Raw genomic sequence first — 25,419 nt, forward strand, 5'->3', positions numbered from 1 at the left:
GCTAGTCTTGGAACAAGTCAGAAACTGAAATTTTCTTGCTAATTCATCTTAAAAACATCCTACTTGAGTGATCAAGTTCCTATTGTATTTTCTGAAGTCCACACATAAACCCATCTACAACACTTGTAAGGAAGCTTGTATTAAGTGAATTGGCATGCCATCACTAGAGTCCATAAAACCTATCAGACACATCAGTGATATGTTTCTCACAAATGGACCTTCTTTTTCTAGCTCCATGTCTCAGCTGACACATATTTAGAAGACAAGAGTTTTGTGATAGAGTAAATAATACTAGCTTTCTGTGAAAAACATGACTCTGCTATTATAAGCAAGCTATAATATTAAGTGTATTATAACCAGATGACATTTTCTCTTTTTGTGTGGCAGTGTTCACACTTTTTTTTAGTGACGAAACACCTCGTTGAACAGCTGAAAGCTAGGCTGAAGCTATTCTTACCACAAATCATATGTTTTAAACAGTTATATATAAAAAATAGAATATATTAAAGAAAACAAGTTGTACTTTTCATTGTTAGTGAGAATAGCGCTTTTAATTTTTTTTTATTGAACAAGGTTGTTTCCTAATCTACTCAGATTTTGAAGGCAGAAGATTTAATATAAACGAAATTTGTTTGCAACCAGATAATTTCTGTGAAATAACACTGAAAGTGATTTGTCTTTCTTTATGACACTTCAGAAATCTAGAACTCTTATTTTGCTTCCTGCTACTAATTGTCAGCTCTGGATGGCTTAAATAGAGAGGGAAGCCAGAAAAGCCATCTGTTTCGAAAAATGAAAAAGCCTAGTTGTTTTACTCATTTCCTGGGCAAAATGAAGAGCTGAAAGGTTTTCAGTGAGAAAACTGCTTAGACTGCACTAAGCCAGATGTATATATGGAATTCAAAATGGAACAGAATTTTCTTAGCTCAGTATAAAATAGTTGTATGGCAAACATGAAGAAACCAGTTGCCCCTTTGGACAGACATAATCTGCTAAGTTTTCCTGGAAATTTTCCAAATCTCAGGTCTGATTTTTCCAAATGAACTTCAGTGATGAACAACAGGATAATTTATCAATTAAAGCCAAATGTTAGCAGTACCATTATAAATAAATGCCTATACTACTACTACTTTGAAAGAAACTTCCTGGCTTTAGCCCTTTTAAGAAAACCTAGGATGTCTTGTGTTACAAAAAGCCAATCACTATATAAGTGAATATACAGTGAATCTGAGAAGCCATATTCTTACATAATGCATTAGCATATCACATCAAATTACACCAGACATGTTTAATTTGGGTCTGCCAATGAAAACTGCTTCATGCATGTAATATATTTTATAGCCAAATATATTTCTAATGCTTAATGCTGATATCCTATATGCTGGTATAAGTGGGACATATCACTGATGCAACATACTTATATGAAATTACCTTGCTTTGGGGCTCTCGACCAAAATACAGGGCCAAATGAATTTACAAAAGACTCTAAATATAAATTCTTTCATATATCACTGAGTGTTACACTCTGCTGGATGAACAGAATTCTAAGAGTACAACACATTTACCCTCCAGAGGAGGGTCTAATGCATTATTTGTTATCTCCAATCTTCCAACATCTCTATTTGTATAGTTCATATCAGCATAGCTCTGTTGATAGGACGGTAAGCATTCCCACTTGACTATGTGACTCCCAAGCAAAGCTAAACAGACTAGAACTTCCAGACCAAATATGATATCACTAAGATGAAATAGATTAATTAACTTTTAAAAAACCCACAAAATAAATTAGCTTCCATTGACCCAGCTGCATGTAGCAGGTGTACTAATCATAGTACAACACTTAGAGCAGCAAAATTGAAATGAAACATTTTTTTACCATTGTCAGGGACGTGTAGCAACAATGTCTCTGCTTCTTTGAATTCAGATTTGTCAGGTTTGCAGTGTCTCACCAGAGCACTTGCCATACAGCAGATTTGGTCAATAGATATTAGAGGATACCTTAAAAAATGTCTTTGCTGCATTCAGACAGATCAATGGCTCACAGTTACAACAGTATTTAAATAAAATATGCAGAGTTGTTAAAATGGTTCTGAGTTTGTTTTATATGAATTAATAAAAATAGCTTTTGCCTTTTTCCATTGTGCCTTGCTACAGCTTTTGAACAGTGTATTATTGAAGAGTAACTTACCTAGCAAACTTTCTGTCCGTTACTGATGGGAAAGCTAACACCCATTACAGCAGTCAGTTGAGTATCATTTATCTATTTAAAAACAAAAAATAACCTTTAATCGGATATATCTACTCAAGGTCACTAGTCCAACATAGAAACAAGAATAATTACTGTAGTGCCTCCAGCCACAGTTCAATTAAGAAACTAGAGAATTATATTACATGTAGTTACCTGTATCTCTTTCTACATGTAGTCCTGTGTCTAGGGATAATTCAGGTTATCTTTGCAGAAACAGCTTTCTGGACTACCCAAGTTAACATGGAATATCTTCAGAACTTCCTTCATTTCCTAATGTTCCAGGGACAGGAAAGACTGGCCTTTAAGTCAGTAAAAGCATAACATGGCAAAATTTTACAGCTAGGCATATAGACTACTTAGCTGTCACCTCAGAATCAGTTATGCTCTTCAGCTACATCACAGAATATCTAAAGCACTCTCCTCGCTGTTTGGGGTTCAGATGAACTATAAAACTACAATACTATACTATTTGTAAAAAAACAGAACACCTTCAAAAATTTAGAGAAATCAAGCTTTGAGCTGTTAAGTCCCCCATACCCACCATGGAATTTTCCCCAGAAGGGAGAAATAAAGTTACCAGACTGAAAAACAAGCTTTCAAAAGCTCAAATCTAGATTCCCAGGCCTGTAAACAAGGACTTCACTGGATTTTCCCTTCTTGACATGACAGCTTCCCTGGCACTCAAACACATCGCTGTGTTTCCTCAACTGGAAAAATATGAACAAAGAATCCAAATAGTCTGGTGAAAGGCTAATGGAAAAAAATAATTTCCACAGCTCTTTCCTGAGATGCATTCTTTCTTTGCTGCAAATCAGACAGCTCTTCACAGTAAAGGCTGCTTCTTTAGCTAGTGTGTGAATTGCTGCCTTCCCTCCAGCATACACAAGCCATCCATCTGGAGTTCTCCCACACTGTCTTGCTTTAAAAGGCTACTTCCATTTCTGTGGCATAAAATCCCTTGTAGAGCTCTCAAAGGAATAAAAGCAAGATAGATATTCCTTTAGAACCGTCTGTCTTAAACACAAACACATCTATTTAATCTCTGCAAACTCAGGGGTTTTTGTTTTCTAAGCATGACAAACAGTTGTAGCGTGAAGATGCCTTTTACTGCAGTGGTTTCACAAACTCTCCTGTTTTGAACTATCTTGTTGCTGATCTGGGTGCATCACAGTTTAAGTTTGTGCTTAACTAAGAAGTCCCAGACACATAGCAGAAAAGGCTGACAAAACTGCTAGATTTCTAAATTTCAAATAGGCTACCTAAACTCAGCACAAGTCACCATTGCTAAAGCTGAGGCAAATATCTCTACTCATTTGGAAAAACTGCTCACTTGTACCCAGCAGCTATTTTCACATTGGAAGTCTTGCACCTTCCACACTCTTTTAAGCAAGAGAACAACTTTGTTTTCAACAATGAGTCTTGTTCTTCTCTCAAATAACCTCTCCTCAACTTGTATCTATCATCATATAACATCCAAAATTGGGAACAGTACCAATGACATCTCACAATAAGCACAGCACCAAGTAGAGCAGAATAATTACCTCCTGTGCCTCACATCTGATGCTTTTACTATTACCCAGAACATTTTTTATCAGTATCACTGGATTTTAACTCTTCATCTGATATGCTATAATACCCAGAATACTCGGCTCAGAACTGCTTCATTCCCCTGACAACCTGATGTCCCTAACACTCGAGCCATTTTTCTCTTGTTTTTTAGGGGCAGTCTGTTCTACCATCCAGATTATTAGTGAAAACAAACAATAATAAATTGGCCATGCTACAGTGCTCCAATCAAGGAGATACTCCCAAGTTTCCAATTAAAAATTCTTCCTAAAGTATGCAGACCTATATGCATTGTTATTTAGCTTTAGTACATTAGAAAACCTTAAGAATAGCTCAAATGAGATAAAAACCTTAGGAAAAAAAACAAGTTTAAGACAATATAAGTCCAAGTTTAGCTTAGTCACTCTAATATGAAAAAAAGAAAGAACAAAAAATGGAGGTAAGGAGTCAGAACAGTCTTCTGCAGGCCAAGGCAAGTTACTGCTGACTGTTCAGAAGCAAGTTAACTTTAATCAGTAAGATGAGTCCATGGTAGTAAGTGATGTGTTTACCTTAAATCCACAGGTAACCTCAACTCAATTTCACATTGCCTTATCTACTAATATAAAATTGTTCAAATGCATCGTCAGACATTAAAAGTCTCTGCTAAGTGTTTCTTTACATTCACACCTATGTACATGCAAGGCTTCTCAGCTGCCCATGTCCTATGACCTCCTCTGGAATTTAAAGATGAGTACTTAGATAAAAGTTCAGAAAGTTTACAGACTGGCCAAGTTTCCTGCAACATAGTTTAAAACTGAAAAATGTTTTCCTTGTGTACCAGCCATATAATCAGCAGCTTCATTTTGCTGTACATTTACCTCTCTGATTTTCACCGATCTGTTTTTTGCTCTAGCTCTTCTCAGGAAGGTTGAGGAAAATAGTGGGATTTACATTTAGACAGAACTGACTCCTATACAGCACATTAGCTAATATTTAAGGACACTCTCTCTAGGAATCTTATAAGTGGCTTTTTAACCAGAAAGGCTTAAGTGCTTTACAAAGTTCAAAACCAGTTTGATTTGATACTAGATATAAAATTATCCAGAAGAATGTGATATCGGCATTTTCTTTCTTTGGAACTAGAACTGTCACCATCAGTACCTAAATATCAAGTGGTCAAGACATACATGAGTGTGAGAGCAGTACCACGGCGCTACTTCCGAAGTTCTTGTATTAATGTAATAAATGAAAATCATTTAAGAAAGCTTTTCCCCCCCACCTCTTCCACAGTTTATTTTTTTTTATTGATCCAGCCTTGAATAATGCTGCTTATTTGGTAACAATATCAGGCAAAAACAAAAGCAAGTGCCATTCTGCATTCCAATATGGTTCATTCAGTAAAGTTTTGCAATATATACATTTTATCCAGCTTCTGACATTATAGATCATCATGCCAATGAAAATTTTTAACAATACCATGAAATCCTTCAAATGGAACTGTTTATGAATGTAATTCAAGAGACCAGACAATTTAATTTCTGAAATTTATATCACTCATGTCCATAATCATTTTACATTTCACACTTCATGCTCTCAAACATTACCCTAGAGAAGACTAAATCTTTTTGTCACATATACTATTAAAGACAATAACCAGGTTTATAGAGTTACAGAAGACTATAATAAGATGTAAAATTTAGTAGGTAATAAGTTATGACATTTGCTGACTAAAACAATATTGAATCTATGCTAATGTTTGATCCATTCAAATACAGTAAGTATTTGGATGTTATATCCTACCATTTCATATACTTACAGTGCAAAATAAGTGAGATCATTTTTTCCTGAGCATTTAGGAAATTAAAATCCTTTTTTCTTTATCAGATTGCAATCCATTTAAAATATACTCCCCGTATACCTAGGCTTGTCAAGACTGTACAATTAAGTTTGTAGATATCAGAAGCCCAATCAGGAAACAGAAGGGTAATTAGACATCTCTGAAATTTGTCAGCTATTTTTCAAGTCTAAGGATAGAACAGGATTTTGACTTATACCAAAAATTTCAGAAATTACACTTTTTTTCCATTGACCAAACACTCCAAAATGTACAAACCACATGCCTTCCAAAACAAAGATACAGCCTCTAAACAAATTGTAACACGTATTTCAACTTACTATTCTGTAGTTAATGTAATGCCCAGTGAACTGTGCCTCCAACAGACATAAGAAAATAAAACTTTCAGGAATGTATTTTGGGCATTTTGTAAGGAAGTTGGATTCCTTACAAGTTTGTATATTTTTCTCAATCGCTACAGACCATGGGTTTCTAATTCAATCTTCTCCTCTGTTTGCAAGATATCAGGTTCTACAGGAGGAACAGGTGGTCTGAGTATAATCTCTGGACCTCCACCATAGATTGACTGAAGAAAATTCCATGTTTCTTCAGATATTTGTCCAGAATCTGCACCTAAAAACATTTTTAAAATTTTAATTACTATTTAGAAAAATTCTTTCATTATTTCTTTGAAGTCCAGAACAGATACAAAAAGAAAAAAACCCCAACAGATTAAAATTTAAAATCCTAAGCTGAATTTGTGCTTTATCTTGTACCAACTGCCCAACACAATAACATATTTTGTGTTAGTTTTATACTACTTGAGTCTTATAGCTAGCTGCTCTAAATTATCCAGTACTTAATATATCTCAAGTATAAAACACATGCAGGTTCAATGTAGACATCTTATCTGATATTTATCAATCAAGCTGACAACTGGTATCTCCTGGTACACAGCGAAAGACTACTCAATATAAGGATGTGCAGTCCCATTGTTACACGGTTAAGTTCAATGACTCAGAGTCTTGTTTCATCAAACAAATTAGTATTGATAGTAAAGAACAAAAGTGTGAGAATCACGTTGAAATTCTCAGAATTCCAGAGACAAACCATTATCAGGACATGAACAACCCCACTAGCGCTTATATGTAGCACTGATGAATCAGCCTGCTTTCTTTTCATTCACTGACTGAAGTTTTTGCTTACAATTCCATTCCTCTGGCTAGAAGTCCCTCTCCTGTCTCAAGTCAGCATCCAACAGTCATTTCTATAATTTCTTATTCTCCATAATCTTTTATGGGGGCAAAACGAAAGGGAGCATCAGCACATCATCCCTCTAGGTTTTAAAGTAAGGATTCTGTTTGATACAATTGAAGTGATTTCTTTATACTAACCTAAACAGAGATAAACCCCTTCTTCTGTAGCAACTCATCTGTAGCCTGCCCTTTAGCAAGTTTCCCCCAATCTCTTTATTACATATTGCTAACTGGTTTTGTTAAGCTTGATTTCAGCATCGTCCTACTTAAAAAAAAGAAAGCTTCTCCCCCTACATCTTATACTTTTCTGTCCTCACCACCTGTTCCAGTGGGCCTACTACTGTACTTTATCTATAAAAAGTTTCCAAAGAGGAAGGGTACAAAGTCTTTCTTTAGCTTGTCTTTCTTTTCTTGTCTTTCTTTACCTACACAAACTCAACCATGCAAGGCTTCATCAGGAAGTTATGATGAAGACCCTATGCCAGTAGGACTTAGGCCTCAGTTTTACTCATTTAGGTTCAGGTTCTCAAAAAACAAGTCCCTCTCTGTAGGCAAAGGAGTAGATCTTCACTCCCTTATCCAGATTCCATCTCTTCTGATGGTTAGGTTTAGCTGAACAGGCATGGGGAACTAATGCACTGGGATCAGGACCAATGAATCACAAAAATATTTAATACTGTACAGTAATGATGTTCCCACTTCTTCCTTCATGACTTGAAGCAAATTTTCCACAGCCTATTCATCTTCTTTTCTACTTAAGTTCTAATTTGAATCAATATAGCTGAAGATAAATCAACAACTGGCTAATTTGCTATTAGTTGTTGATTCTAAAAATGATAATTTTTTTTGTGCTACAGGTTGGCCAGCTGCTTTATACCTTGTATTTTAATTCCACATTAGTGTTTAGATCATTAAAATGTACTGCAAAATGAGTGCAAGAAGTTAACTCTTTTTTAAATATACTCTTGACATTTTCAAATTGGTGAGGTTTTTTTCAGGGCCTAGAAGCCTCCAGTGAATTGCCATTGGTAGGTCCAATGCATGCAGAGGCACTACACTGGGAAAAAATCCAGCTGAATAAATGTTAATTTTAATGCTGCAATTTCTTTTTTCTTAAGCTGAGCTACAAATAACTTAAATATTCACAGGAAGTCTAAAGGCTTCATAAATCAGGCCATATTAGAATTTTTTTCTTTGTACCTAGGAATTTGAAATAAATAGTATTAAGCATCTGACTGTGAAAAATATCAAAGAAATCTCTGTTTTTTGTGTGTTAGAGTTTTTACAATGTACAGTGTCAAATAACTTTCAGGAACATGAGCAAGGGCATTTACTTACTGCAATTTATTTCCCTTTGTAAGAAGTAGCTCAATTCAAATTAGGTTTCAGATTCCAATAACTACATACAGATAGATGACAGTCTAAAAGCCAAGCATCTCCCAATTTACTCTAATCACTCAAATCAAGTGATACAAAGCCAAAGCACTTTTGCCATTTTAAAGTTTTTCTGTCTCTTTCTATACTCTGATTTGCACTCCGATTAGTCTATTACAGTTACTAATTATTTATTTTAAGAATAAGTTGTTCCCCCTAAAATGGGCACAGTATAGATTTACTGGGAATTGCCATTTTAGAATAAGTTTAAAAAAGAATTTGTAACATTTTCCAAACTTCGGCTAATACATCATCAGGAGTCCAAAGCTGCAACAATATTAGACACCTACCTTGTTTTAGCACAGCATTTCCACACTTTGTTACTGCAATCTTAGCATTATCAATAGGACCAGGAGGATCTAGCATGACAGAAAGATGATTAAAATTGGGAGAGCTGAAAACAAATGGCAGGTTGGAGGTTCTATTTTCAAATAGAAGAACTGGCTCATTTGTTTACTGCTTGTTCTTGTATTGCTTAACAGTACATACTGTTCTAAAGTTGTTAAAATTAAACAGAATTTTATATAAGAGCAAGTTTTTCAAAGCATTCATGATTGCAGTAAGTCTTCAATCAATGTAAAACAAATCAATCCTAATTCTCACCCTAGAAAAGTTGTCCTGGAACAGACTTGGACAAGACTGTAGAACATTTTACCAGTGTTTCCATTTCAAAACTTTAGATGCAGTTAAATTAGGCTTAAGTGATATTATTATAGGTGTTTCTCAGTTATCTGTAGGTTTAGATGGTCACAGTGAGGTCACTGTTCCTCCAGAAGTTAAGCATTACCTATCAGCTTTCACAGTATAATCCTTGTACTTGCATCCAATTTTCCTGCTGCTGCTAACAGCAAGCCCCTTGCAAACAAGCAATGTTTTTCCCACAACCATGCCAGTGTCCCTTCTTGTGTATTATTTGACTATAATTTGGTTTCTGGATATATTTGTAACCTCTAAAACCATTCTTAGATGTTTAAGAGCTTTTGTTGCCTTCTCTATCTGCTATTACATCTTTCTAACAAAGCAGAAAAAAATTAAGCATTACCACAATATGACAATAAAAAGAAAACATTACCCATATTTTTAAATGGAGCACAACTTACCACTGTCTTTACCCTTTACAAATCCTTCCCATTCTCTGAACCATTGCATACTGATGCAGTAAAACGTTGACGGAGATTCTTCTTCTTGGAACGCTCTATTAAGCTGAAAGGAAAAAGAAGCCATGTTTTTCTGCCTTTTTTTTTCGGTACACCACTGAATTCTTTTAACCACTGTAATTATTAACACCATAATATTACACTGCTACAGAACATTTCAAAAGAACCTCTGACCATCACAACAGTAAAAACCTGGTGAATTCTGACAGTGAGACTTTGATGTAGTGGTAAACCTTAATATTACAAGATGATTTATTCTTTACTTGAGAATTCATTTTTTTTCCTGAACACAGCAACAAGTTCTTCTTGGGCACAAGTATTTCCTCATCAGACACTACAGGATAATTAGTATGAAGGATTAACTTGAAAGTAAGAAAAAAAAAAAAGCAGAAAACCTATTGTTGTAAAAGAAAACAAAACTGTTTTGAAAGATTTGCTCCACAATCTTATGGAAGGTTCCTTGTGTGATGGAACTATATCTTGATCTACGTTTCACTTTCCCTTAATACCTTGAACAGGTGTCAGTATGATTCTAGGCAAGGCATAGTGAGGTGAACTAATGCACTGGAACTTTTCATGACTTGTCTTCAGTTTAAAAAACACAAAATATTCTTTTCCTACTTTAAAATTTTAAAAAGCCAAACCAAACCACAGTGAAAACACACACATCCTGAGCTTCTGAGTTACTCATATTGCCTTGCAAGAGAGACTATAAATTACAAAATTTGGCTACATAAAGAGTCTCAGTTGCATTTCACTACATTTCTATTGTTGTAAATATTTTTTTAGATTAAGACTTTAGGAAGTTCAATATTTTATTTTTCAAAATGTTGTTAAGAAACACGTAAAAAGTCACATAAATCTTTAAAACCATTCTCTTTTAGCTCTATAATAAATAATATAGCTATATTTGCTCCTTGAAACCATGAACCTAAAGCATCAACACATTTTCTTAAGGTTTCAGATTAAGTTTTGCAATCATTCCTTAAAACAATCTTTATAGAGGACAATAGAACTTACTTTGTGCTAACCAGTAATAAGTAACAATATGTGCACTGTTGTGCAAATGTAATAATATTTATACTGGAAAGATACCGATCACTAAAGCAAATGAAGCTGTCTCAATGTTGTTAGTAAAAATTACTCTACAGTAGTAACCTACACAAAAGAAAAATCAGTTACTAAAAAGTTCACATAGCAGTTAAACTGGAAAAGCTGACACAATCTCCAAAGGGTAATTAAAGGATAGGCAGAAATGAAAGAACAGCTGTAATTTTACTTTTCTCCCTCTCATAAATTAAGCTAGCAGATATAGGACTCCAACATCTGTATATTTCTTTTGACTGAAAACTTGGAAATCTATCTGTGTATTAAGAATTACAAAATCATTACTACTAGTAGTTATTTTACCATTCAGACTCATGCACATAATCTCTAACTCATAGAAAATATAGTAGCTGCTTGATAGTGATTTTATAGATCCATTACAATACTAAGGTATTTACTTCACACTGAATTACTTATGTTTGTTTATGTCTCCAGTATTATTTTTCAAATTAGAAGATGATGATTTTTTGCTGGCACCGTATTACTGCCCTTAAACTTTATCAGATTGCACAGACCAGATCCCTGGCAGCATATAAAGAAAAACTGCTCATGTGGCTGCACTCTAGTTTCCATACTATAAAAAAGCAATTTAAGAAACACATTCAATATTTTTTCTAAGTACATTTCCATATAAACAGTTATCACAAAAATGTTACTGTTGCCAAAAGAAAAAAGGAATTCAGTATAGGTATACAGATATTTAATAAAGTCCATTTATTACAGGAATCATCTATGCACTTCTGGGAACCCCTTAGGTTAACTCATGGATACCAGGTGATGTCAAAAACAGAATGAATAAGTGTTTACTTTTTTACCCGAATAAACATTTCCAATTCATTTTTCCGCCTTTTTTCAATTCTTTCAGACTCTATTTGGCAGGTGTGACAAACATACAGATGGTTAACAGCTGGTCCTCCTCCATATCTGCAGTAAAAGTGAATAAACAACCCCACATTAACTTTGTATACCATGTGTAAAGACCATGTACCTGTAGGCATCACCATGTGTCACACTGATCCATAAATGCTATCATTTTTTTCCTAGGATTGAGTATAAAATATTACTGTGACATAATCATCTTCCAAGAGTTGACTGCCTAAAGCCTGTACAAACCATCTTAAACTCTGCCATATCACATAGTTCAAAAGTCTTTACTGTAGGAAAAACATGACAGTGAGCAAGCATTCTGTTATATATATGCCATGTGTAATTTTAGTAAAGGCATCCAAGAAACAGCTTATGGAAATGTTCCAGCAGGTTTTATCTTAAACACGTTTCTCCATTGCACTGCCAGCTTTTCATCAGTTTGCAAGCTCCCCAACATCAGCCTCTAAACTTTATTGTTTCACTCAAACTGTGACCCTCCCCGCCATATCTCCTTTGTGTGAAATTGCATACATGGGAGTCTTCAGAGGCACTGTCACTGACAAGCTCAAGAAATATAATATATATACATACACACACACATATATAATGTATCATTATGAACATGGGCAGCATTTGCTAGCCTGGGAACTATAAGCCAAATATTCTTGAATGACTAGCAGCCTTAAGAGAGGCATTTAGTAAAACAGAAAGGCCAGGTTAATAAGGATATATCCAGTTATATAGTTTTGTCAGAGCTGTGTTCTCTTCCAATTTTCTCTTCTAAAACACCATGTTTTGTTGTAAAAATATTACAACAGTCAATTAAATGAGAGTGCTCTCAAATATAGCAACATGAATTAAAGTTTGAAATATAAAAGTTATTAAGCAAAAGTGAAAAATAACTGTTTACTTAACAAATAAAATTAAACAAAAATATGCCATGAAAGGCATTACACTTCCCCTCCCCCCTTTTGGACTTGGATTTTTGTCAACCCATAAAAATAATTCAGGCTGACATTTTTTTTCCCCCAAACAGAAAAGTGTTGTATTTTAACTGAAAATTAAAGCATTTTTTCAGCACAACAGTACCTGTATATACCATTTTTTTGGTATATAGTCAATCAATCTAACATAAAAAATACCTATGTTTCAGAAAATGGTCACCTACTAAACTTGCATCCTTGAAGATGACTCTGTCTTTAGACTGCACTGATAAGTTCAAAAGTTTTCAACTGAAATAGGTAAAATGTGAATTACATTACATTACCTGGAAGCAACTCTGACCTCACAGTATTTGGAACAGGAGTACTGCAATATGAGCAGCAAAATGTGTTTGGGACACGGATTGGCAATTGGCATTCCAGACAAGTATCTCCTTTTCCTTAACACTCTCTCAGTAGAAGTCAGCTTCCACCATATTTGGCTTCCTCACCTTAAATTCTCACCCACTGCAGCCATGGTATTCTCCCATAATTCCCAGATAACAAGAAGCATGATTGCTCCAGAACTACTGTTTTTAAAGATCCATGTGCCAGCCAGGAAGCCAGATAGAACAGATGAATGCTTAGCAAGCACAATTCATACCTCTTTTCTACCTAGCGGACTACTCTCAAAGTCTGGAAGACCCTATAATTTCTAGGACTTCGACCTTTCTATCAAACAACTGGAGTTTGACATCTTGTTAAAACAGTTTAGAGAAAGGAAATTAATGAGAAATTAAAAGTCAATTTTCCTTCAGACTTAACAAATATTTCTGCATACAGATAATGCCTTTGTCGATGGAAAGAAAAAGTCAGAACATCTAGGAAAATGGAAACAAGCTGAAAATAGTATTGTTTCTATTTTTCACTTGTGTCCATTGAAACTTCATAGCTGAAAAAATCCCAACCCTTTAGGTATAGTGCTTAGGTGGCAGGAAATTAACAGCTAAAAATATTTAATGCAAGTGCAATACAGAGTCCTTAAGGTCATCAGCAAAGCTCTTCTGCAGCTTTTTATTACTTTAAAAGGAGACACATCTTGTAAGAATGCTTCCTTTATAAAACATGAACTTAAACCTGACCTACGTTAAAGAACTGTGGAGCAGTTTTACAGAATCCTTAGATATAAGTTATTTTGAAGCAGTACTGGCAGCTGAGGCCATGGATTCAAAGCCAACATAAAAGAAAATCTGTTTCTAGCCAAGAAACAGGAAGCTGATACAGAGAGCTCTTTCAAAATACCTCTTCCAAAGCATACTTCTGCTGACCTACTTTGTGTCATTTTGTACATACCATACATGTTTATTAGTTTAATACTGAAGCATTATCCCAAAAACACACTACTTTATGTAGGCTTTTAGCATTACTTTGCACAAGCAAATGATATAAATTGTCTGTTTGTAATGCCTTTACTTAGCTTTGTGCCTAGATTTTTTTTCCCCCCGAGCCACTTGAGTCTGATGTTGCTGCTTGGCACATATTTGCTCTCAAACCATAATCACTGGATTTTTTTTCTAGTTATAGTACAAAACTTACCTGCTATACAGATTATCCCATATATTTTGAGGTAGCATTACAACCAGGTCCTCTATGAAGTTAGCTTTCTGTGGAGGAACACCTGCAGAAGCAACAAAAGCAAAAGGTATTTGCAGATTTTATTGGGGGGTGGAGAGAGACAGGCTATTATAGAGGTCTATAACTTAAAAATTAAAAAATACAACTTTCCAATGTATTCAGAGAAATAATGTTAAAAAAGTTTTACCACAGTATAATCCATTGCTGTATTTAAAGAGACCACTCTAATTGTAGGTCTTATATAAGGCTGAAAAGTCTATAAAAAGCAGAAGCAAACTACATGAAAGATTGCAAAATGCTTCTTAAAGTAGAAAACTGAAATGTTAAGAGTGATTTTTTTTTTTTGCTTATGCATATAAACACATTATTAAAATGATCTAGTCATAATTCACTTGTTTGCTGTAGACCTTTCTGAATTATTTCAAACATGAATGCTTGAAAATAGTGACATTCCAAGAGGCAAAAATAGAGGAGCTTGCAGAATAAGCAGCATTGAGGTGAAGCACATGTGCCAGTGCCTGAACTACTAGATTTTCCCTATTCAAAAGAATTCCTGGATAGCACAAGAAAAATCATCTGCTGTAACCCTGCAAATGGAAAGCCACATTCACAATGGCTGACACATACACACTCTGCAAATCGCTACATTCGTATGTTAAAATTTGGTTCAGCAACAGAGATAGCACCTCTAACTGCTAGTCTAATGCAGTTGTACTTTTTATTGGAAAATATAAGAACACCACATACACAAATATGGATATTTCCCTAAATACATTTTGCTTAATATAATTCTTTAATTTTTATTAACATGAACACAAAATGAAATTTTTATGCTCCTACATAAAATACACAGAATTACTACTCTGTTTTCACACTGCTATGCACTGGATACTCAGCATTAGACCAGTTTCTTGTTCTGCAGTTTTCAAGTCTTCTTGTTGTTTCTAGCATGTAGCTGAGAAAATGATTTAGATTGGCAGGCGACAGTATTAACAATAATGATGGGAATTTTAAATGGGAATATACATCTTTAGGAAGCAAGCAGATAAGCCAAACTATTTCTCTTAAAGAATCAAGAAAGCTTATAAACAAAATCAAATGTGCAGAGAAAAGAAAATTAGAACATCACACTATAATTGCAACTAGTCAGCTACTAAAATGACAAATAATTTACTTAAGAGGTTGTAGTGCTAATTTACCTAAGAAGTTATAGAAGTTGTAATATGAACTTACTCTACACAAATTAAAACAAGTGTACATCTCTGTATAGCTACAAGCTGATAAACAAATTCTTTTTAAATTATACTCAGTTAAGGGTCTCACCTCCATGTATACAGAGAAAGTCATTATTTGAAATTGGTCCTGGCTCTGCAAAAGTCTTGAATTTATTTAACCACTGTCTGGAAACATAGAACTGCAGAAGACTTGGTTCCATCATATTCAGTAGACCCGATATCCTCCGTCTCTCTCTCTGTGCTTCTTCACTGCTCTTTCTGTTACCAAAATAGAAATCATTAAACAAATATATATCCTTCTATACAGTAAGTTGCATGGTCCATGTCTATCCTTTAAAGTTGTACTAGCATGAAGTAGTTGATTTAGTATGTAAAAAAACCTGCACCTTTTATGCACAGCCAGAGCTACCGCTTAAATATGTGGCAGGAACCTAGACTGACATTACAGAGCCATGTGTCACAAGAGTCAGTACAGAACAGGAAGGGCAGCAAAGACTGCTTGCTCTGTTAAACCTAAGCCATTGCACAGGTGTTATTATCTTGCTTACAAGAAACCTTTTGTCTGCTTTGTTCAACAACTCAAAGATCCCTATCAGTTTCCATTCAATTTACCAGCCTGAGAAAGCAAATAGTTGGACTGCAGACAGCAGACTGTACTGAAGAGGTGATTGCTACCAGAGGAGGAGATAAGGCTCTGTCCATCTGCCCATCTCCTCCATGCATCTCTCTAGCTAAAACTTTGCAAGCTGTATTCCTTGTGCAGATGTTCCTTACTTACCTTCAGAAGTAAGCCTGATCAGTAAGTAGACTGGGTCATGACCCCACTTTTCTTATATCCTCCTACTTTTCTCATTGAAGCTGTTGCTGCTATCCAAATGGAAGTATCTCTGCTCACCTAGTTTTAGATTGAATACAATCTCTCTTCTCTCTGTGTAATCTGATCTAGGTGAGCCTGCTTTAGCAGAGGAGTGGGTTGGACAACATGATCTCTAGGTCTCTTCCAACCCCTACCATTCTGTGATTGTGTCATTCTGTGATTCCAATCCTCCAAAACTCTGACTTGAAACTTGACTGAGCATCACACAAAAGCTACTCAGTTACTTTACGAAGTCAAAGTTGACTCAAAGAGCTGATAGAAAGCTTGAGGTAGACCTAATGGCTATAGCAAGAAGGCTATTTATAGTAGAGCAAAAGAAGACTAAAGGAGTAGTAAAACACAAATGCTATCAACGCAATTAAAATACATTACCTGTACAAATTCAGATCAAAATTATTTAAGAAAAACCTTAGAAGTTTGAAAATGAAATTCAAGTAGGTAAGTTCACTTCCCAGCTGTAATTAAAAAACGCACATCTATCTCCACTTTCTAAAATACACTGAAAAAACACCTTATTTTATGTGTACAGCAGTGTTTTGTGGGTATACTCTTTTTAAGACCAAATTTTATGACAGCTTAATATGTTTGCCCACAATCAGGTACAGTTCTTTCTTGACTATACAGCATGACTTCCACACTCCTTTTAAAAGACCTACTGAATCAAATTTACAGGCTTAGCTCTGACAGTGGCAAGTACAAGTACTCCTAATGAAAATTAAGATATCCACAGAACACATGTCCTTTCTTGTGCAAATTTGACACATTTTGTGGTCAACTTTTAGTGGAAATTCATTCTTAGTACCAAAAATTAAGAATTTTTAAATTGATTTAAGTTGCTTTATTATTTCAAGTACAAATACTCCTTAGACTGAAGACAGTAACAATATGACTTCTCACCTTTCATTTTAACTTTCAGGAAAAGACCAGTCTATAAATTCCCTGAAATCACAACACAGTAAAACCTCTATTGTTCCACATCCCATCTGCTAAAGACTTTCCACAACTCCCTTTACAGCTCTAATAGTTACGAGTCTGTGTGTAAACCCTCCCCTTGTGCAGAATTCCTTTCCTCTAATTGAAAACAAGGTAACTGGTGGCTAGTTCTAACTACTGCTTAAAGTTCTCTTTCTAGTCAACTTACTATGCTTTATTTACGCAGATTTTATTTTCATTTTAAGATCCATACATATTTTAGCAGTGACAGAGCAAGTGTTAAGTGCATAACTGAAGGACTAGGTCTCTCTCCAGCACAGGCTTTTCTGGTTGGTTAGACTCTTCCATTAGAATTTTTATGGGGCAGATAATTTCTCAAAGCTGACCACCTTCTTAAAAAGTTATTTAAGTACCTGTTAGATGAATATGACCATACTTTTAATTTCTTACCTGTAGAAGAGAACATAGGCTTCTGCATTTTGTACTGTGGATTCTGATACTTCTGTGACACTTTGGTCATCAAATTCATACCACAAATTATTTAAATTGTTACGACAATAAGCTATATAATGTCCACCTAGAATGTTAAAAGCAAGAGTTATTTAAGTGTCCAGAGCTGCCCATTTCACTCTGCAATACATAGAAAGGAAGTAAAAAACCCCAAGTATTATGTGGAAGAACATGGGAGCAAACATGACCTGGATATTAACTTCCCTCAAACTCAGGATCAGTTGTTCTTTTTGAAACTCTTATCAGCAAGCTGAGAGTTGGACATCCTTTCAGCGTATCCTTGAACTCTTCAAGCAGCTTGTTGTCTAATGCACTCCTGAACCATGACACTCAGATCAGAGAAATTGTGTGAACAATTTACCCTAATCAGTTTCCACAATGAAATCTTTTCAAATCTTTGTATGCTTCATAATAGAAATTAGCATAGATATGTAAAGGCTACATGATATCAAGACCATACTTAACTGTGTTTTGAAGACTATTTATAACATGTTTTAAATTCTTATTATTTTTAAACACATACTCAACTGCCAATAATTAAATAATCAAATACCTACTAAACTGATTACAAGAAGCATCATTCAGCAAGCACTAAAGCAAAGATGAAAAAGCATCCAGAAAAAAATGGAAACGACTTCATCTAATAATGGATACCTCAAGTCTGGGGAGCATGAGGTGGTGGGTAACTTCTGTAAAAGTATGTGACGCACCAAGGCAGAAATCAACTCAACATAAAGCAATATTTTTTTTCTGTTGTTCATCACTACCCATCAATAGCAGTTACTGCCTGTTTAGGGGTTAATTGGCGGTGATCATTCAAGAGAATATCTTTTAGAAAAATTACTGGCATCTTTGTGGTGCTTTGTGAACTCTCTCCAAAAAAGTTAAGCTGAGCAGAACAGCACATCAACTGGTCATTGCTGGCATGTAACATTTATGCTGTTCACTTTGACAGCCTTTTTACTTCATGTTTCAGGATTTGTTAATTAACCTACAATTTTATTTAGGTATGCCATACAATTTCAAAGATATGTCAACTCCTTAAGAGCAAAACACATTAGCATTTATCATTCACATCATAATTACTAATGCTCACCTATTTACCCTTCAGTATATGAATATCATCCTTAAACAGTAGTGCTCATGTGAATATCAACTGCAAAGACAAAACAATCAACCTCACACTTACTGCTGGCAGTTCCATGATGACAGATGACAGATAGGAGATCATAAGTCACTATTTGAGCTGGACTGTCCTTCGCAAGGAAAGGCTGAAGATCAAGGCCTTCCAAGGGAAAGGACACATGGGTCCCAATTTTTGTGGAAAACATAAGTTCATGTCTAAATCTTTTGAGATGAATGCACAGTATCTGTAAGAAGGATTGACAGATTCACTCAAGAACTATACATGCCACTATTTGACATTCAATACCTACATGGTGCATGCCATCTTTTTGTTTTATCATACCTAAAGGATCACTTTCCTCTATGGCCTGAGGCAACTATCACAAGCTCTGTGTTCACAGATACTTTTTAGAAATCAAGGAGTTAGAAATAAATCTGTAATTTCCAAAGACTTACCTAGTGACTATAAAACCCAGTCCTGAGGAGTTACTGACAGTGATGCAGCAATGAACATACCTCAATGCACCTACTGCACAGTCTTGTCACATGAGGCTTAATTCTTCCTGATTATTACAGCCATCAATTCATGTTTTGAAGCATCAGAATGGATTACTTTTAAAATGTAGTTACAAGTATTACTTATAGAAAAGATTTCCAGTCTGGCTGTGGTAATTTACATTACACAGTGTAAATTCTGCAGGCTGATAATAACAACGTACAAAAATTCCCATACTTTTGACTCTACTTTTCATGTACAAGGTTCAGTTTTTTTACAGAGTGAATAATCAAACATTGCTCATATTAGTAAAACAAATGCCAATATGAATATTTGCTTTCATTATAAAATGTTATTAACACAATCTGCTCCATGCAACTCACTAGTCTTACAACATTCCTAATAATGCAGAAAAAGTTCTTTAAAATGCATTTAGTAACAGTACCTCAGGAAATTTTTGCACTTTGCAGAATTTCACTCCATTTCTTAACCTAGGCAAAGAAAACAAACAAGCAAAATGACAAATACTTAGTTCTGAAGAGGTCTTATTTTGTTGTGCTAGGTCAGCAGAAGTCTAAGCTGAGTATTTGGCAGGGGAGGTGACTAGATGATCTCTAAAAGTCCCTTCCAACCCCAACCATTCTATGATTACATTAGTAAACCCAAAATATTTCTGGAATGTAGACTAGACATGGAGTAGCCAAAATGATACAAACAATGATGCTTGAGAAAAGACAATCTGTACTCCTGAAAAAGTCAAAGCAGCAAGTACAGAAAAATCAAGTTCATCTAGCTAAACATTTCTCCTACTATAAAGAATTTCAAGCTTCATGAAAGCTGATTATTCAGCAAAGGAGAAAAAAGAAACCAGCTAAGTTTATTTTTAAATGATCTACAGCAGATCATCAGTTATATAGGGAAGAATAACACTCCTCCTCCAGAAAGGGTTTTAAGCAGTCTTCAGACCACTTCTGTTTCTTGGTTATTTAGTATTTAAAGCCATAGTGTACTTATTTATAGCACACTGAAGTGACATACTGCATATCAGTGAAAACCTGCTAGTAATACAGAGGGCTAAAAGCTTTTATATTATTGCTCAAAAATACATTAGAAAGGTCTAACATTGTAAGTAACATGAAAAAGAATGAAGCACATTTGATTTGCAATATGGTACAGCGCGTCTGTGCTTCCCAACCCCTGCTTTTGTAAATTTCTGACAAAACATTAGTAGAATATAGTAGCAAAAGTTAATAATTCTGTTGGATTTGTGGCAGTATCGAATGCCTCTCGACTAACAGAAGCATTAAAGCACCGAAATTAAGACAAATTAAAGCAAACAAAAGGTAAAAGCCAGCTTACTTTTTACACCTTCCACAGCTGTACATATTGTCACCTGCAAACATCAGGGAGAAAAAAAACCCAAAACACACAGCCATTATTCTCTAAATTCAAATAGTTTAGTTCACAGACTTGAAAAAGTTTGAAGAGAATTTACTTTTAGATTGCATCCATTATTTAAGGGTTGTAAGAATGCTGACATAGCAACTAAACAGAAAGGTTCTTAGGTTTTATGCTTTCAACTGTGAAGCAGTACAGCATAATCTGAAGAGACAATGCTAATCATTTGAAAGGGAAACAATTTATTATGTCCAAATTAAGATTATAAGAATTAATAATATTATAGTAGATTTTTGAATTTTTATGAACCTTCAGTTGATGTAATTTCATTAAACCAAATCGAGATGTACTTGACATTTCTGCCACAGCTTTCATGGGCCCTTCTTGCCTCAAATATTCATCTGAGAAGCTTACCTTTCTGAAATGAATAAACCCATAAGAACAGAGAATTACTGTATTACAGTATAAGAGGTGGCCTTTGCTTAATTGTGTGCAGCTAAGAATACATTAATCATCTTATGGTGACAGGAGGAAAAAAACCCAGAAGAAACATGTTCACATAATTAACCTCTTACCCTTGAGCTCATCTCTGGCGAAAAAGGCAGCAAGACAATCTTGTAAGGTTACAACTGGACCCCAAAACCAGCTAGGAACACATGAGACAACAAACCTGAAACATCATTGACAGAAAAAAAAAGAAAACCAACAAATGTTCTGCCAGAACAGCAGAAACTGGAATTTCAAAATAGATAAAGAAATCAATCAAGGTAAATACTATTTACCTTTTGAAATATTCCATAAAAAAAGCTATCCATCCTTGTGGGGCATAGGCTTCTCCACATGACCCTGCCTTGACTAGAGATGTCTGATGACTTGCAGAATGGAGTTTAGCAAGATCTTCCTTACCTGGAATAGGCAAGGACAGATCCTGAAAGGTCTCCAGGGTTACAGACAGCTAAAGAACAAAAAGAAACCCCAAATCAACAACAAGTTAAGCTTGAAAAGAAGCAGCAATTAATTTGAATTCTGTAAAGTTCACCAGTAACTATCAGCAACTGTATAGCTGAAAATTGCACTAGGTAGCAAATTAATTATAAATAAGGAGATACAATAATTCATTTTCTAAAACAGAGGAAGAAAAACGCCATTTTGGTGAACTTGCACATTATTATCACTGCAAATTTTTTTAATTGTTATTAACTTCAATTAAAGCTCTGTTTGTACAAGCTAGTTTCAGAAAGCTTCAGCCCATTCTTTTTGACAGTATTATACTTTGACACTATCTTCACCCAATGTAACTGGACTTGTTGCTTGAGACCCCCAGCTGTGCATTTTCTTCCAGGCAGGATTTAAGATCACAGAGTCATAGATTAAAACATAAAGCAAACTTTAAAAAAATCTTTCTTCTTTTGAACTGACTCACCAGATTACCCTGAGGTATCAATATTCTTAGACATAAAACAAGAGAAGCAGTAAAGACATGCAACTGCATCAGTGTTAGGTTTAAATGTTATGTTGAGAAACTTGTGCCCAATGCAAATTATGAAACAACCTAACCTGGGGAATTCTGCCACAAAAGAATTAAGTTACCAGTGAATGACTGTATTACTAAAGCCATAAGTATTTATATTGGGGAAAACAGTGTACTAAAAGCTAGAAGTTCCCCTCCTTACTCACCCTATCACAAGTCAGGCACTGTACTGAGCTTATTATGGTCCCATCAAATATATCAGAGATGACACTCCTATACTTCTTGCGCTTCTTCTTTTTTGGTGATGGTACAGTTGAAACTATACAATGATAAAAACAGAATGATGAAAGTAGCTCAAGATATAGTAGACTCTGGATTCCTTCAACTTTGTATAATACAATTAGAGATCAACACATACTTAGGATGAAATTGTGAGCCAACTCCTGTTTTCTAGTCAATATTTCTTAGAAATGACACCACCAGATCACTGCTAGCACCAGGGAGTTCGTGTAGCTTCTTCAAGCAGTTTATGGGGAACAAACACCAGAAAGCTTTGCCTCTGTTTAAGTAAAACTCGAATTGCCAAAGTACTGCTACAAGCTTCATCTTGGCAGGAATACCCCTAAGTATAATCTTAAAAAGGCATGTTCTACCTGACATTTAATTTGATCACATCTTTCCAGGAAGTTGTAACCATGTTGGGCTGAAATGCTCATACACAAGCTTATTGTATCACAACACTGATGACAGTGCATTGAAGTAGAATAGATCTTCTATTAGAGTCCACCCTAACAGCATCTTATTAAAATAATAAAATTAAGTAACACTCCAAGACAGTAACATGTGCTCCCCACCCAAATCCACTTCTAATTAGATAAACACACCACAGCAGTCTCTTAGGCTCCATGGATTACTGGAATGGTAGGCTAAAACAAAGATCATAAAACCTCTTCTGGAGTTAGTATAATATCCAAGAGATCACTCAAAAGTCTTATAGAAGTCAAAGGCAAACTCTGCCAAAGTGCTCAGATCCAGCAACAAGATAGGCAGTGAATCATGGAAATAATCACAGTGAGAAAGAAACTCTAGTAGATCTTTCACATAGTACACAATCTCCCAAGGCTCCTTTACACATAAAAAATTTGCCCATAAGCAAGTACTCTTTATCTCTCTACTGTCCAGCAGTACTATATATTGTCTTTGTATCATCACATACCTTGAAAGAGGTCTAAAAATAAAAGTCTGAACTTAAAAGTATCTCCAGCAGAAAAAGTAATCTGAAAAACCTTATTTTTCAAAGTTAATCAGATACATTTTAATCTTGGAAACAAACTGCCTCATGGAGCCTTTTGCCCAGAATTCTCTAAGGTTCCTTTCAATTATTTACTTTGTCATTAAACTACTTTAAGATGGTTCTGAAGTCTTTATGTGGAGGATGTGCTCCATTCATCCACACTAACAAATAGCAGGAAGAAATGGAAGACACTAACAAACAGAGGCCTCTTAGAATTGTGGCACCCAACAGAAACCATTTGCTTTCAGGAAGGGGGAAATGGGAAAGAAGAAGGGAACACATGTCTTGTAATTAAGTATTAGAACACTGACACAAGTCCTAGCACACTAGGGAATTCCACTAGCATTAGAGAGAGTTAAAAAACACAACAACTTGTGAGCTTGCAAATGGCCGCCATGCTACTCCCCTAGTCAGTTCTACTGCATACACATCTGTTCCCTCAACATTCAATAAAGACGACCAAGAGTTAAATTATTAGCAATGACAAAAATCAGTAGTCTAGATTGGAAAAGATCTTTGGATATCACCTGGTAGAGCCTTCTCTTCAAAGCAGCTCTAGTTGAACTTTGGAATATCCACCTCCAAGAACCTTGGGATAATTCTGGGCCTCTGTCTCAGTTCCAGTGTTCAAGCATTCACTGGAAAGATTATTTTTTTTTTCTTCCATGTAATAGAAATTTTCTTCTCTGCAACTTCCTTCTATTCCTATTTGCTGTACAGTTGCAAAAAAAGGCTGACTATGCCTTCTCTATAACCACCCATAATGCTGAATCAAGCAACAGTTCCCCTCCAGCCCTTCATTCTTCAGGCTCAAACCCAGGCTCCCTGAGGCTCTCCTTGTATGTAATAAGCTCCAGACGTCTATTACCTCTTCTGATAGACTCACTCCAGTTTGTCTAAAACCCTTTGTCTAAAGGATAACAAACATTTTCAAAACTTATCCTGGACAGCTTGTTGAATGAGAGAGGATCACAGCATCAAAGCTGTGGGAGTTTTTGACTTGATTTAATGCTAGTCTTAAAAGCACGTGCCAAAAGACAAGCTTTTGTTAAAACAGTATACTCTCACACAAATAAGGGGAGAAAAGTTATATATTGTCCCTTGTATCTAAAGGCAGTAAAAGTCTAAATATTCTGGATACTGATAAATGCAGTATATCATGGAAAGTTCCAAAAGACATACTCTACATTGCAGAGACAGCAATGATCAGAAAGCAGATACCATTTAGAAGCTTATCTACAGCATAGGTACACATAGCTCCTTAAACCTGAATAAATAAAAATGCTGACTTAATGAACTTCTGTTAAAGAACCAATGTGCTTGCTCTGTGAAATGCATTACTATTTTAGGGGTACTAACTTAACACACATTTCCCCTCTCTTCAAAATAGAGCAATTGAGAAAGCTGTATAAAAACATTATTCCCTCCCAAAGCAGAGGTAAATAATATTCATCCTTCAAAAAACTCAGAATTTTATAGAAATAGTAGTCCTACTGTATACCCAGCTAACACAATGCTCCCTCTTTTCACTAAGGATAGAAGATTAAAAAAATCCTTAGAACAGTAATGCACCGCCATGCCTGACAGAAGAAATAACAAAATGATAACTGTAGAACAGAGTAATTAAGCACCAGGAGGAAGAAAAGAAAGGACCCACACCTTTTTTGTGGACTAGTGCCAGTGAAGAGCATGATGAGAATGATTTTGGAGGACTGTTTGATAAGCGTGTGTTCACCCCTTCATTTGACGGTGAGGTTTGGACAGCAGATATATCATTCATATGGACATCATTGATGTACTCTGCAATTAATATTTGCATTATGTCATAAATTCTACCAACAAATTTACTGCAGAATGAACTGACACAATGGTCATGCTGTATACTTAACCACACAGTCAAGTCACTGGACATTTAGGAATGAAGCACCATTTCAATTCACATAACTTTTAAGTTAGGAACAAAACAAAAAAGTCCATTTCATCTTGGTTACCCAGTACAAACCTTTAGCTTTTCAAGGGAATTTGGATTGAATTCAAAACACTTAAAATTGAAAAAAAAAAAATTTAGAAGGTA

General features: G+C 35.2%; 1 protein-coding gene across 6 annotated transcripts in view; it reads right to left on the reverse strand.

Moving 5' to 3' along the window:
* Window positions 1–524: 524 nt before the first annotated feature.
* The window catches only part of USP33 (ubiquitin specific peptidase 33), a 46,203-nt gene continuing 21,308 nt past the window's right edge, over window positions 525–25,419 (reverse strand). For 3 of the 6 annotated variants that reach the window (XM_062003360.1, XM_062003355.1, XM_062003358.1), the window contains 14 exons: window positions 25,005–25,145; window positions 22,258–22,370; window positions 21,363–21,535; window positions 21,156–21,250; window positions 20,542–20,575; window positions 19,628–19,673; window positions 18,751–18,931; window positions 17,502–17,628; window positions 15,330–15,499; window positions 13,968–14,049; window positions 11,400–11,508; window positions 9,421–9,523; window positions 8,611–8,679; window positions 525–6,263 (listed from right to left, as the gene is read on the reverse strand). In XM_062003360.1, the coding sequence (XP_061859344.1) occupies window positions 6,106–6,263; window positions 8,611–8,679; window positions 9,421–9,523; window positions 11,400–11,508; window positions 13,968–14,049; window positions 15,330–15,499; window positions 17,502–17,628; window positions 18,751–18,931; window positions 19,628–19,673; window positions 20,542–20,575; window positions 21,156–21,250; window positions 21,363–21,535; window positions 22,258–22,370; window positions 25,005–25,145 (1,601 nt within the window). In that variant the 3' untranslated portion in view covers window positions 525–6,105. Of the gene's footprint in view, window positions 6,264–8,607; window positions 8,680–9,420; window positions 9,524–11,391; window positions 11,509–13,967; window positions 14,050–15,329; window positions 15,500–17,501; window positions 17,629–18,750; window positions 18,932–19,627; window positions 19,674–20,541; window positions 20,576–21,155; window positions 21,251–21,362; window positions 21,536–22,257; window positions 22,371–25,004; window positions 25,146–25,419 lie in introns of those variants that run through there. The other 3 variants (XM_062003356.1, XM_062003359.1, XM_062003361.1) reach the window with 3 other exon arrangements.

Source organism: Colius striatus, chromosome 10 (genome assembly GCF_028858725.1).
Source record: "Colius striatus isolate bColStr4 chromosome 10, bColStr4.1.hap1, whole genome shotgun sequence".
NCBI lineage: Eukaryota > Metazoa > Chordata > Aves > Coliiformes > Coliidae > Colius > Colius striatus.